General features: G+C 36.1%; 1 protein-coding gene across 2 annotated transcripts in view; it reads right to left on the bottom strand.

Annotated features, from left to right (window-relative positions):
* The window catches only part of ZNF512 (zinc finger protein 512), a 30468-nt gene that overhangs the window by 14292 nt on the left and 2113 nt on the right, over positions 1 to 14063 (bottom strand). The window contains exons 3-9 of one of the 2 annotated variants that reach the window (XM_045549292.1): positions 5262 to 5449; positions 4496 to 4591; positions 4109 to 4192; positions 3360 to 3484; positions 2748 to 2834; positions 2234 to 2332; positions 1503 to 1670 (exon numbers count right to left, since the gene is read on the bottom strand). In XM_045549292.1, the coding sequence (XP_045405248.1) occupies positions 1503 to 1670; positions 2234 to 2332; positions 2748 to 2834; positions 3360 to 3484; positions 4109 to 4192; positions 4496 to 4591; positions 5262 to 5449 (847 nt within the window). The remainder of the gene's footprint in view (positions 1 to 1502; positions 1671 to 2233; positions 2333 to 2747; positions 2835 to 3359; positions 3485 to 4108; positions 4193 to 4495; positions 4592 to 5261; positions 5450 to 14063) is intronic. The other variant, XM_045549293.1, reaches the window with a different exon arrangement.

The following is a 14063-nucleotide window of genomic DNA, read 5'->3' as shown; positions in this document are numbered from 1 at the left end:
TCATTTGTTATTAGGGAAATACAAACTTAGACCACAGTAAAATACTACTACATACCTATTAGAATGGGTTAAAAAAATGTAACTGACCAAGATGAAAAGCAACTGGAATACTCATACTTTGCTGGTGGGAATGCAAAATGGCATGGCCACTTTGTCAGTTTCTTATAAAGTTAAACATACATTTATTGTATGACCCAGCAATTCCATTCCTAAGTATTTACCCAGGAGAAATTAAAACTTAAAAAACTTATTTTCACGCAAAAACCTTTATGTGAATGTTTTTTATTTGTTTGGGGGTTGTTTTTTTCAGATAGATCTCACTGTCACCCAGGCTGGAGTACAGTGGCATGATCATAGCTCACTGCAGCCTCAAACTCTTAGCCTCAAGCAATCCTCCCACCTCAGCCAAGGGCTGGGACTACAGGCATGAGCCACCAGACCTGGCCTATGTGAATGTTTATAACAGCTTTATTCATAATTGCCCAAAACTAAAAACAACCCCGGATAAACACTAAACTTGAAACATCCACACAATGGAATCCTAGTCAGAAATAAAAAGGAATAAATTAAAATACATGGAACACATGGATAAAGTTCAAATGCATTATGCTAAATGAAAGAAAACAGATTCAAAAGGCTACACATTGTGTAATTCCATTTATATGATATTCTGAAAAAGGGAAAACTATACGGACAGCAAATAGGTCAGAAGTTGCCAGGGGCTGCAGGTGGCAGGGAAAGCTGACTACAGCGGGACACAAGGCAATTTGGGGAGGTGACAGAATTGTTCTATGTCTTGATTGTGGTGATGGTTACATGACTATAGATGCATGTGTCAAAAACTCATAACTGTGCACTAAAATGATAAATATTACCACATGTAAACTATATCTTAACAAACAACTCTTAAAAAACAGGGAAGGAAAGCTTAGGAATGTAATTAGGAAAAAGTCAAGGAAAAGAAATTTTTTAAATTAAAAAAAAATACAAAAGTTGGCCAGGCGTGGTGGCTCACACCTGTAATCCCAGCACTTTGGGAGGCTGAGCTAGGAGGATCATTTGAAGGCAGGAGTTTGAGACCAGCCTGGCAACACAGAGAGACCCTGGACCCTGTCTCTACAAAAAATAAACAATAAAATAAAAAATAACTTAAAAAATAAATTAAAAAGTAAAGACCAAAATAATGGGAATAGAGGAATCAGCAGGTCAGATTCTCACAAAATTTCTAGCTAAGGGGGAAATGCTTTTAGATTTAAAAATATAATACAGTTTACTTCTGCCTGGACTATACTTTAAATATACTTTTGATTTCTCTAACCTAATAAGGTTCAAAAGACAGAAATAAGAGAGGAAAAAAGAAAGAACAATGAAGAGAGAACAAAAGCATTCAAAGATTAAAAAGCAATACAAATGAGGAACCAAGGATATATGGGAAGATGTATGGTAAGCACTCGCCACAAAATACATCCCCAAACAGGGTCTAGAAAAGAATCAGTACTCACAGGCCCATGTTCTGACCTCAGGTGATACGCAAGTCCAGCCTTTGATCTATATGGTTTTCCACAGTGGTGACATTTCAGAGTCATCTTCTCCAGCTCTGCAGCACCTTTGCCACATTTTCTGACATGGTACAGATAACCCATGATGCTGGTAAAGCTACTGGAGCAACTCTGAACACAGGAGAGAGGCCTAAACTATAATCTTACGTCATTTGACATGATCCCTAAATTTCTAAACAGCCACAAAGCACTCACCACCACAAAATACAAACAGACCCTGATATCACAAGACCCTGGTTATCCTAGTATAACCAAGCATGATATCTTAATGAGTTTAGATGGCATTTGATAAACTGTAAGTGTGCATCTAGTCTTTGCCAGAGATTCCTTATTGGTCTGTGACCCAACTCTATCCCAGTATCAAATACCCAGCAAATATCAAAGTTCATCACAGTGAGGTTACTGGGATTCTCTTCATCACACTGAAGAAAGAATGGTAAAGAACCCTCTTTCAACAAAGGGAAAGGGGAGAAAAATAACTTTTGGGAGATGGGAAAGAAAAATAAAGAACTATTAATGAGTTCAAGAGACCTAGAAAGGCAGGAACCACCCATATGCCATAAGATGGCATAGAACTAGGAGATCAACAAGGGAGGAGGAGGAGAAATGGAAAAGAAGAACAGGAAGACATTGATCGGAGACTGCAGGAGGAGTTGCTGTCCTTGGATTCTTACCTCACGCATGCACCTGAGCTTTCCCAGTCTCTTTAGAACCGTTCGGAGCCGTTCCCTCTCACTTGGCTCATCTATTTCATCTCCAGCTTTCAGAATGGGCTAGAAATCAAGAGAAGGAAACAATCAGATGATTCATGGAAAAGACAGATACAAGAAAAAAAATCACAGGAGATTTAAGGATGAGACTAGCAAATGGCAATCCAAACTTTGTGATGCCCATGAAGTCCAAGTTATTTGACTCCTGGCTTTCTCCATCTTCTCCTGGGCAAACGAAGTGAATATAATGGAAATAAGAGTTCTTAGCCTCTATATCCCAGGATATGAACCTTTGGGGCTAACCTAAACACACAAATACCTATGGATCTACTACAAAGGTTTCATTGTGCATAACTCTTCTATCAAAAGGGTCTTCTTATAAAGTCCCAGAGCCATCTGCACTGATATATCTATACTCATCTAAGTAAAAGACATCCAAACACCATATAGGATCACAAAGGTCAGAAGGCACTCTTACCAAACTATTATGATTTGCCATGACGTGATACTTCATCCCTGCCAGTGAACGAAGTTGTTTCCCACAGTGATGACAAGTAAACATTTCCTAAAAGGAAAAAATACTGCTCAGTGCTATTAGGTTCAACAAAGAAACAGAGTGTCACAAAGTCCTACTCAAGTGCTCTCATCTATGTTTCCTTTATTTCCCAAACTCAATAGTCAATGACCCTCAAAATCCCACAAGCTCAGTGTCATGTCCTCAAGGGCAAGGAGGTAAAGGCAACTCATTTTTAAAATAATAATAATTACCATTTACTGAATACCAACATTTGCTAAGTAATGGGCTAAGCACTTAGCATGTGTTACTTCTTTATTATCCTCTCATGGACTACACAAAGTATTTATTATTTTTTTCTCCATTTTACAAATGAGAAAACCCAGGTGCACACACAAAAGGCTAAATGCCACGCTAGTATGTAGCTAAGAGAGGATTCAAATCCAAAGCCTACATTTCCTCTATTACACAATGTTGCCTCTTACCCACTATAATCAGCATATCAGACACAGTACCAGAGGTTTAAAGTTTGGGTAAAAAATCCTAACAATTACAAAATGCCATAAAATATCTAACCTGTTTGCAGTTTTCCATGTGTTTCTTTAAACCCTCTATGGTCTTCCTCCCCACTGCCTGGCAGGTAGGGCAGGAGACACTGCCTTTATCCACGATTTCTAAGTACCACTGCTCCTCCAAACTGCCTACAAAGGAGAGAAAGGAACACTTTGTAATCTGTAGTCTCCAGAAACAAAAGGCATAATCCCACAATTTAGGAAAAGTATAGTAAAATTGTATTTCCCTTTCCTGGTAGACAATAAGGAAGAGACTCTTGCTGGGTATAATTTCTGAAAGTAATTGTTTTTAAGACAGTGAGGAGTTTCTGAAAACGCCTACTCATTTCCCTATGACAAAAACCATCTTAGTTAGAACCACTCCAAAGCCCAGTGGCTTAAAGAACTAAGCAACATTTTTCATAGCAGGATATAACAATGGGATACTGAGATATGTACTAGCCAATTTGCTGAGTGTTTCTTATGTGCCTGAAACTAAATGTTTTTATCCCATTTAATTTTCACAACAATTCTGACTGACTTTATTATCCCTATTTACAGACAGGAAACTGAGGCTTGAGAACATTAAATAAATTGAGGTAGGTCAGAAAGGTAATGAGCCAAAACTTGTGCAAAGGTCTGCCTGACCTCAAAACCTAGGCCCTTAACAACTGTCTCCTTGAAAAAATGCTTTAGTGCATCATTTCTACACAAACAACAACAAAAAATCAGTGTGAGAACTATATCCCACAAAGCTTCCAACAGAAAGCATACCTGCTGCATAAACTGGTGGTTCCTTCCGAATACGACGAGCCTGGGATTTGGGATTGGGCTGAGTTTTAGGCCGTTGCTTCCTCCCTGACGCAAGACAGAAACTTGAAGCCCAGCATATCACCTTTGCTAACCCCTCTCTAGACCAAAATCTCTTCCCTCCCCTTCTCTTCAACACCCTATGCCCCACTCCCTTAACCAACTGACTCCCTTAAGTCATAACAGAATGAAAGGGTAATATAAGGAAAGATGGAGGCCATTCCCTCCCAAAAATTTCCAAGGGCTCAAAAGTCATTCAAGGCCCAAAACTAAGGTCTCTTTCCTATTCACCCTCAAAGAATAAAGGCCAGTCACCCAAGGAAAAAAGAAATAGCAAAGTTACTGCCTTACCATAAAGCTTATGCTTCTTCTGAGGAAATTCTCGGTAGTCTTCATCTTCTTCCTGCCTGGGTTTCCTTTTTCCTTTGGTTGATACTCCACCTGACCCTGAAATACCATACAAAAACAGAACAAAAACTGAGTACAGTCTGTAAATGAACATCAGGCCTGCCTTCAAAACATCATTCACAAGACCATCAAAGGGAAAGACCATCAATGAAAGAGGCCTCACAGAAGTGTTCCTGACATTTTTAGGGAAGTTGGTATAACTTCTCATTAACTGACCCAATCTTCCCTTTTCCTTTAGTATTGTTCTCCATCCTGAATCATCAATTGCTCCCCATAAATAGTGCCTTCAGGCAATGTGTTTTGCTTAATCGGGATTTGAGGCTAACACTGATGCAGAAAAATTGCTCAAGATAAGAGGGCTACCAAGGGCTCTTGACACTATGACCATCTAGAACATTCTACCCTGAATAACCCTTACACCTAAATCTTCAACAGAGGATTGAACTAGAACCAGGGGAAAGATGTTCATATCCTATGAAAAGGAAAGGCTGAGGCTGAATATAACCTAGAGGAGTAAGATCAGCAGAATTTCACTCTATTAGACAGTGAAGCTAACAGTATGCAATAGCCTAACACCTGAAAGTTTTTTTAATCACTAATGAGAAACACATATGTGGCATTTAATACTCTAATAGCCATTTATAACACTACCTCAAAATATAACCTTAGTGAGTGCTCTGTCTTTGAAATAAGAAGCCGATACTGATACCTTCAACATGAGAAGTAGCAGCTGGCTTGATCCTTCTCATCTTCATCCAGTAGGTAGATTTTCGGAAGGATGCTGGAAAATCACTCACTGGTTCACATGATGAGGCAGATGATGAGCCACTTAAGGAGTCATCGTGAGGGATAGTGTACTGGAAACTATTATCCTTTATGGAGCACTGGGTCCTGCTACTAATACAACACAAAGATACGTACCACAAAGGAGAGTCTGCAGCAAAATTCCTGTTAATTCTTTTATATCATAACAAGATAACCAAGTTGGTTACTTGTGCAAAAAACTAAGAAGCTTGATATAAAAACAGAATGTAGCTTGTAGTTTCCTAATAATTATAATGGCTGATCTAACAACATGTACAATTATTATACTTCACTGTAATCAGAAAGAGGAAGCAGTCCATATAAATGATCACCTTGCAGCCCAAGCAGGCATCACTTCCTAGATTTATTTAAGAAAAGTAGGCAAAATAATAGGGTGTTCTATGACCCTTCAGAAGATCCCCTGGATTTGTAACCAGGTATGTCCAAGCCTCCCTATTTCTCTGACAGACGGACACTAACTAAAGGGTATCTCTGTGAATAGAAAGGAGAAGAATAGTGTGTAGGTTCTAATCTGATCCATCTTCCTTCTCCCTAAACCTTAAAGTCAGGGCTGCCCTATCTTACTTAGACAACATGATACTTAGCTTTTACAACTAAAGGAAGGATGCTATCTTGTCTGAATTAAACTGGCCAAAAAATTCTGGTATACAGTTGAATCCAGATTCCAAAATCTAATACCAGTTAGTATGTCAGTTAACAAACATTACTGAGGATCAGACATTTTTCTAGGTGGCTCAAGATGCAGCAGAGCAGCAATTCTCAAAGTGTGGGCAAAGGACTTCTAGGACCTCCCTTTTCCAACTAAATATTAATATCTCTATGAAGCCTACTTTAGATTTACAGCTTAAAAAGATCACTCTGGCTGCTGTATAGATGAGGGCCCATGGGGGAAAGAGTAAACAAAAATAGAAGAGTTAGCTTGTTGCAATAGTATGGATAAAAATGATGCTGGCTTGAAGTAAGGTTTTATTGCAGAGATGATGAGTTGGCAGATTCAAGATAACACTTTAGAGGCAGAACTGATAAGAATTACATATAGAGGTTTGTTTGTTGACAGCAGAGAGAAGTAACACAGGTGACCACCCCTAGAAAATATATAAGTAAAATGTCAGATGCTTATGTATGAAATACTACGTAGTTGTAGAAGCAATGAACCAATTTCACATCTAGACATGAACATAACTGAAAAGCATACTGTTGAATGAAAAAGAAACAGAACAGGATCTCTAGTACAATGTCATTTCAGTAAATTAAAAACAAATACAGGCCGGATGCAGTGGCTCATGCCTGTAATCCTAGCACTCTGGGAGGCCAAGGCGGGAGGATCGCTCGATGTCAGGAGTTCGAGACCGGCCTGAGCAAGAGCGAGACCCCGTCTCTACTAAAAATAAAAAGAAATTATCTGGACAGCTAAAAATATATGGAAAAAAAATAAGCCAGGCATGGTGGCACATGTCTGTAGTCCCAGCTACTCGGGAGGCTGAGGCAGTAGGGTTGCTTAAGCCCAGGAGTTTGAGGTTGCTGTGAGCTTGATGCCACGGCACTCTAGCCCAGGCAACAGAACGAGACTCTGTCTCAAAACAATAAAATAAAATAAAAAAATACACATGTAAAGCAGCTTATTTTACTTATTTTAAAAGGATTCATATATATAGTTTTTTATTTCAAAATATTAAGGGGGTACAAATGTTTTTGTTATATGGATAGCTTTTATAATGCTTAAGTCAGGGCTATAAGTGTGTCCATCACCCAAATAGTGTTCATTGTACCTGCTAGGTGGGTTTTTATCTCTCCCCTTCTCCCTTCTTGATTTCTAATGACTTTTCTAATGACTTTTACTTCTTTCTGGGCTCATGTGCGCCCATCAATTAATTCCAAATTATTAGAGAGTACATGTGGTGATTGTTTCTCCATTCTTGAGATACTTCACTTAGTAGTAATGATCTCCAGTTCCATCCAAATTGCTGCAAAAGACATTGATTCCTTTCTTTTTAGGCTGAAGGATTTATATATATATAAGGATACACATCACACATGTTAATATGATTTCCTCTGAGAGAGAGGGGATGGAAATGGGGATAGGTAAACATAAGAGAGTCTGATGGTCAGAGAAAGATGATTTTCAGCTCTTGGCACATGAGATCCAATACTACAAATTTAATACAGAGAAGTCCTGATTCTGGTGTGGTGGCATAATTGCCACAATAACCCATCCCTTCCTGCTGATTATAACTGAAAACTCTGGACTCTGTAAACAAAAGCAAGTGGATTATGCAGAGAAGTCAAAACTGGGAAAAGTGACCCACATGGGGTGAGTTTCCCAGCTATGTTTTTCCCTCTCACATGTGTCTTTGCAACAAGGGTGAGCCCCACTGGCAGAGCAGCATGGGTGGCTTAAATTCCAACAGAAATCCCCTCTTTCTGGCCAAAGAAATCAGGAAAAGGGGCCTCTGTGGGCCAGAGAGTATGGAGAAATCCTAGAGAGGAGACAAGCAAAGAAAGGGATCCCATAATTCAGTGTATGAATTCACACAAGTCACAGCTTAATTTGAGCTATGTATGTGTGCACATACACAAACCAGCCTCACAAAAACTCTGAAAACTAAAATGAAATTTGAACTAATGTGACCCAAACCAATGTAGCGAAATCTTAGAGAACTGAAATAAGATTTGAAACACGTGCAGAAGTCTCAGACTAGCCCTTGAGCTATTCGTGTATGGAACAACCCAAATCATCATAGCAAAGACATATAGAACAAAACTGAGATTTTAACAAATGCCCCCATAAGGTAAGACGGAACTTATAGTCTAAACTTGAAGCAAGGTTACCTGCTAAAACAAAAACAGCAACATTCCCCAGAAGATTATAATGGGACCCAAAATCTATACAAATAATATTCACAATGTTGAGGATAAATCCCAAAATTATGCAACCACACAAAGAACCAGGAAAATGTGAGCAATTCTCAAAGAACATATGATTAAAAGAGGATCAACTCCAAGATGACCCAGATGTTGGAACTATCAAACTTTCAATATATAAAGGAAATACTTTCTTATAAAGGAAAACACACATGAAATGAAGGAAAAGATAGGAATTATCTTTCCTTTTCCTTACCTTTCCTACAGAGAAACAGAAACCATAAAAAAAAATAAATGAAACTTTAAGAACTGAAAAATACAATATCTGAAATAAAAACTCATTGGATGAATTCAGTAATAGAATGGAGACGACAGAGGAAAGAGTTTGTGAACACAGATCAACAGAAATGATCCAATCTGAAGAACAAAGAGGAAAAAAAGATTGAAAAACAGTCAACAGAGCCCCAATAACCTGTGGGTTAATATCAAAAGTTCTATCTTAAGTGTATTTATAATCCCAGAGGGAGAAGAGAAAGATACCGAGGCAGAAAAATACATTTGAAAAAAATAATGGAGGAGAATTTCCCAAATTTGGTGAAAGACATAAATTTACAGATTCAAGGAGCTCAACAAACACTAAATAGGATAACTCAAAGAAAAACACATCTCGATGCATCTTAATGAAACTATTCAAAGCCAAGGATTTTTTTTAATCTAGAAAGCTTCAGAAAAGTGACATATTACATTATAGGAAATAATGATTTAAATGATCATGGATTGCTCAACAGAAACCGAGGCTAGAAGACAACAATATCTTTAAAATCCTGAGTGAAAAGATTTATCATTTCAGAATTCTATATTCAATGAAAATATACTCAGTAATATTTCTTCAGATGAAGAAAAACTAAAGAGAATTCATCGTCAGCAGATCTGCTCTATAAGAAATGCTAAAGGAAACTATTCCAGTAAAGAAAAACGGCACCAGAGAGAAACCTGGATTTTTAAGAATGAAGAAAGAGCAACAGATATGATAAATAGCTAGGTAAATAATTTTTTAAAAAAAACTTAAAGTAAAATTTTAACATTATCTGGGTAGAATTTTCAGCATATGTAATGTAATACATATGACAACTATAACATAATGGTCAGAGGACAAGAGGTTAAAGGAATCTATATGGCTGCAAGGTTCTACATTTAAGCAAAGTGATAAAATATTAATTCTAAGTAGACTATTAGAAAGGATACGTATACATAATGTAATTCCTAGAGGAACCACTAAAAAAAAAAATATATACAAACAGATATATCCCAAAACCAGATATACAAATTAAAATGGAACACTATGCATTCAAATAATCCAAAAGGAGGAACAAAAAACAGGATAAACAGAAAACAAATAATAAAAGGGAAGACCTAAATCCAACCATATCAATAGTTAATCTAAATATTTATGGTCTAAACACTACAGTTAAAAGTCAGAGATTCACAAAGTGAATTTAAAAACATAAATAGACTGTAAGTAAATGGATGATGCAATCAGAAAACTTAAGAAGGCTGGAGTGACCATTTTAATATCAGATACAAGAGACTCCAAGACAAAGAGTATTGCCAGAGATAAAAAGAGACACTTCATAATGACAACAGTGTCAAATCATCAAGAAGACATTATTACCCGTTGTATGTACCAGTAACAGAGACTCAAAAGCAAAACCTGACAGAATTAAAGGGGAAAACAATTTCACAAACTTAGAAAATTTTAAGACCTCCCTCTCTCAACAATTGATAAAACAACTAGACAAAATTCAGTAAAGACATAAGCAATCTAAACTACACTATGAACCTCCTTGCTTTAGTTAACATTTATTGAATACTACCACCAACAACTGCAAGATATACATTCTTTTCAAGTGCACATTGTGCATTTACTAAGACAGATCATCCACTGGACCATAAACTTTAAACTTTTATTGAAAGGATGAAAATCTCACAGTATATTCTCTGACCATATCAGAATCAAACTAGAAATCAACAATAGTAAGAAATCTAAAAACAAAACACAGACAAAACCCGAATATCTACAAATTAAATAATCTACATAATTCCTGGGTCAAAAATGATGTCACAGAGGAAATTTGAAAATAATTTGAACTGAATAACAACAAAAATATACCTATCAAAATTTGAAGAATGCAACTAAAACAGTACTTAGAAACAAAGTTAAAGCTCTAAATGCTCATATCAGAAAAGATCTAAAATCAATGACTTAAGATTTTTATCATAAAATACCTTAAAAGAAAGAGCAAAGTAAACCAAAGAAGGAAAGGTAAGAGGAGAAATCCATGAACTAGAAAACAGACTAGAGGAAATGTGGTTCTTCGAAATGATCACAAAATCGACAACCCAGTAGCAAGACTGATCGAGAGAGAAAAGATACCACAAATAACCAATATCAGAAATGAAAGAGGAATTATCACAGATCATACAGATATTAAATTAATAAGAATACTTTGAATAACTTTATGCCAATAAATTGATAAATTAAGATGAGCAAATGTCTTTAAAAATACAACTTACCAAAACTGATACAAGAATAAACTGGATATCTAAATAGCTCTGTATCTATTAAAGAAATTGAATTTACCAAATCCTTTCCCAAAATAAAACTCCAGGCCCAGATAGTTTCACTGTTGAATGCCATGGCAATAAGGTTTTAAAAAATGAAAAAAGATCAGAAGGAAAAAAGTAAAACTCTCCCTACTTGCAGATTATATGATTGCTTACAAAGAAAATCCCAAGGAATACACAAAACAATCACTAGAACTAATAAATGAACTTAGCAAAGTGTCAAGATACAAGGTTAACGTAGAAAAGTCGACTGTATTCTTATATACTAGCAAGAAGAAACTAGAAAATGACACAAAAATAATACCATTTACAATAACATCAAAGTAACATAAAATATATAGAACAAACCTAACAAAAGACAGTCAAGACTTTTACAGTGAAAACTACAATACAATGCTGAGAGAAATCAAGAAGACCTAAATAAATGGAAAAATATAGCATGTTCATAAATCAGAAAATTCAATATGATTAAAATAACAATTTTCCCCAAAGGGATCTATACATGCAATACTATACCCATGAATACTAAGCATGCTTTTTATAGATATTGGCAACACAATTCTAGAATTTATATATAAATGAAAACCTAAAATAGCCACAATTATCCTAAAAAAGAACAACAAAGTTAGAGGACTTAACCTATCTGATTTCAATACTCTAAACATCAATGAAACAGAATAAGGAGAGTCCTCTATGTTCAACTAGCTTTTGACAAAGGTGCCAAGGCAATTTGATAGGGAAAGGAGAGGCTTTTCAACAAATGGATATACAAATAGAAAGAAATTGACATTGATCCTTACCACATGCCATTCACAATTTTTTTTTTTTTTTGAGACAGAATCTCGTTCTGTCACCTGGGCTAGAGTGCCATGTCATCAGCCTAGCTCACAGCAACTTCAAACTCCTGGGCTCAAGTGACTTTCCTGCCTCAGCCTCCCAAGAAGCTGGGATTACGGGTGCACAACACCATGTCTGGCTAATTTTTCTATTTTTAGTTGAGATGGCGACTCACTTTTGCTCAAGCTGGTCTCCATCTTCTGAGCTCAAGCAATCCGCCTGCCTCGGCCTCCCAGAGTGCTAGGATTATAGGTGTGAGCCACCTCGCCCAGCCCATTCACAAAAGTTAACTGTAAATGAGTTATAGACCTAAATGTAAAACCTATATAACTTCTAGAAGACAGAAATCTTTGCAATTAGGGGAGGCAAAGGTTTCTTAAATAGGATACCAAAAGCATGAAACAAAAGAAAATGATAAACTAAAAACTTTTGCTCTCCAAAAAACACCATTAAGAAAATGAAAAGCAAACCACAGACTAGGAGGAAATATTCAAGACATATATCAGAAAAAGAAATTTTATTTAGAATATATTTTTTAAAAAATACTACAACTCAATAATAAGGCAACTTAATTTTTTAAAATGGGCAAAAGATGTAAACAGACACTTTACAAAAGAAGATAGATGAATGCCTACACAAGCACATGAACAGATGTTCAACATCATTATTCATAAATGATAAAAAAAACATAATGAGACACCACTTACATATCCATTAAATTGCCAAAAATTAAAAAGTCCTACTCTCATACATTGCTGGTATGAATGTAAAATGAAACCACTTTGGAAAACAGTCAGTTCCTTTAAAAGTTAAACATATTCCTGCCATGAGTCAACAAAGCTATGATGGTAAATACCATCTTAGGTATTTATCAAGAGAAATGAAAAATATTTGTCCACATGACTTGTACATCAATATTCATAGCAGCCTTATTATAATACCCCAAAACTGAAAATAACCCAAATGTCCATCAAGGTAAATGGCTAAACAAATTATGGTATATTCATAATAGAATTCTACTCAGCAATAAAAACTATTTTTCATCTCAAAAATCATTATTCTGGGTGAAAGAAATCATGCAAAAAATAAGAACACACTATGTGACTTCATTTATATAAAATCCTAAAATATGCAAACCACTGAACAGTGACAGAATACAGGTCAGCAGTACCTGCAGACAAGAGTGGAGGGAGAAATGTATTGCAAAGGGACATGAAAAAACTTGGGAAAGATGAAAATGTTTACTTTGATTGCGGTGATGGTTTCACAGATGCATACATGTGTCAAAGCTGTTCATGCTATATTCTTTAAGTATGTGCAGTCTATTGTACTTCAATAAAGGTATAAAAAACTTTAATGGGAATTAGCAGTTCTCTAGGGCCAAAACCCATCATCCCCAACTATGGTAGAAAGACTTGGTAGTATCAACAGGCCAGTAAGAGCCAAGTCCCATGTGATGACTCTTAGGAAACTCTCCACATAGGTTTTTCTTTACTATCATGGTGTAGGATTCAGAAATACACTACCCATATACCCTCTCATGAACAAGCAGAAGCATACTAAAAAAGCAACAGTTCATATGATCAGTATGATTAACATCTTGGAGATTAAGTCTAGATGGTTAGGGAATCCCCTCCAGGTCTCTGTCTTTTATTCTTAAATGAATTCTTAAAATTCTTAAATTCTTAAATCAATAAAAATAATCCTCAAGTATTTTACACCATCTACCTATCAACCCAGGGCATTTGACTATTTGTTAAAAACCAGATTAATCTAAACTTCCCTAGCCATAAATACAAAAAGAAAAAGCTTTGTTATGATACAATGACTATCTTAATTGTAGTGACTTTATAATTTGTTGTCACTAGTGTGGCAAGTCTCAGCATTTCATGACAATGATAAAAAGTTTAGCCTATTTTCAACTCCTTTCTGACCTACTAAGAATTTTTAAGAGCCCCTAGTTCATTCTTCTAGGTGAAAATATTTAGGTTTCATTAGAAAACTATTTTAGTTCATCTCGTTATCCTTTGCAGACTTATTTAATTCTATCTAATCTTTAAAAGCTGGGGTTCTCCATGGTTTCCTCCTCTACTTTTTTCTAGTTTCACTTCTCATCATCAGTTCCCAAAATTCACAATTTTCTAGGAAACTGGTTAAAAATAAGGATTCCCACATCCTAACCCCAATGATTCTGATTAACAGATGGGGCCCATTAATCTTTATGTTTTTAGACAATTATCCCTAAGTGACCAAGGTACACACTGAGAAACTCTCCCTCATTATCTCATGAATACTCTCATCTTGTGGAAGAAAATATGATGTTTCCAATTCCCTTTATAGCCAATGATTCTTAATTCTATAT

Source organism: Lemur catta, chromosome 4, assembly GCF_020740605.2.
Source record: "Lemur catta isolate mLemCat1 chromosome 4, mLemCat1.pri, whole genome shotgun sequence".
In the NCBI taxonomy this organism is placed as follows: Eukaryota; Metazoa; Chordata; class Mammalia; order Primates; family Lemuridae; genus Lemur; species Lemur catta.
Note: the sequence above shows the minus strand (reverse complement) of the source record. Positions and strands in the feature narration are given on the sequence as shown.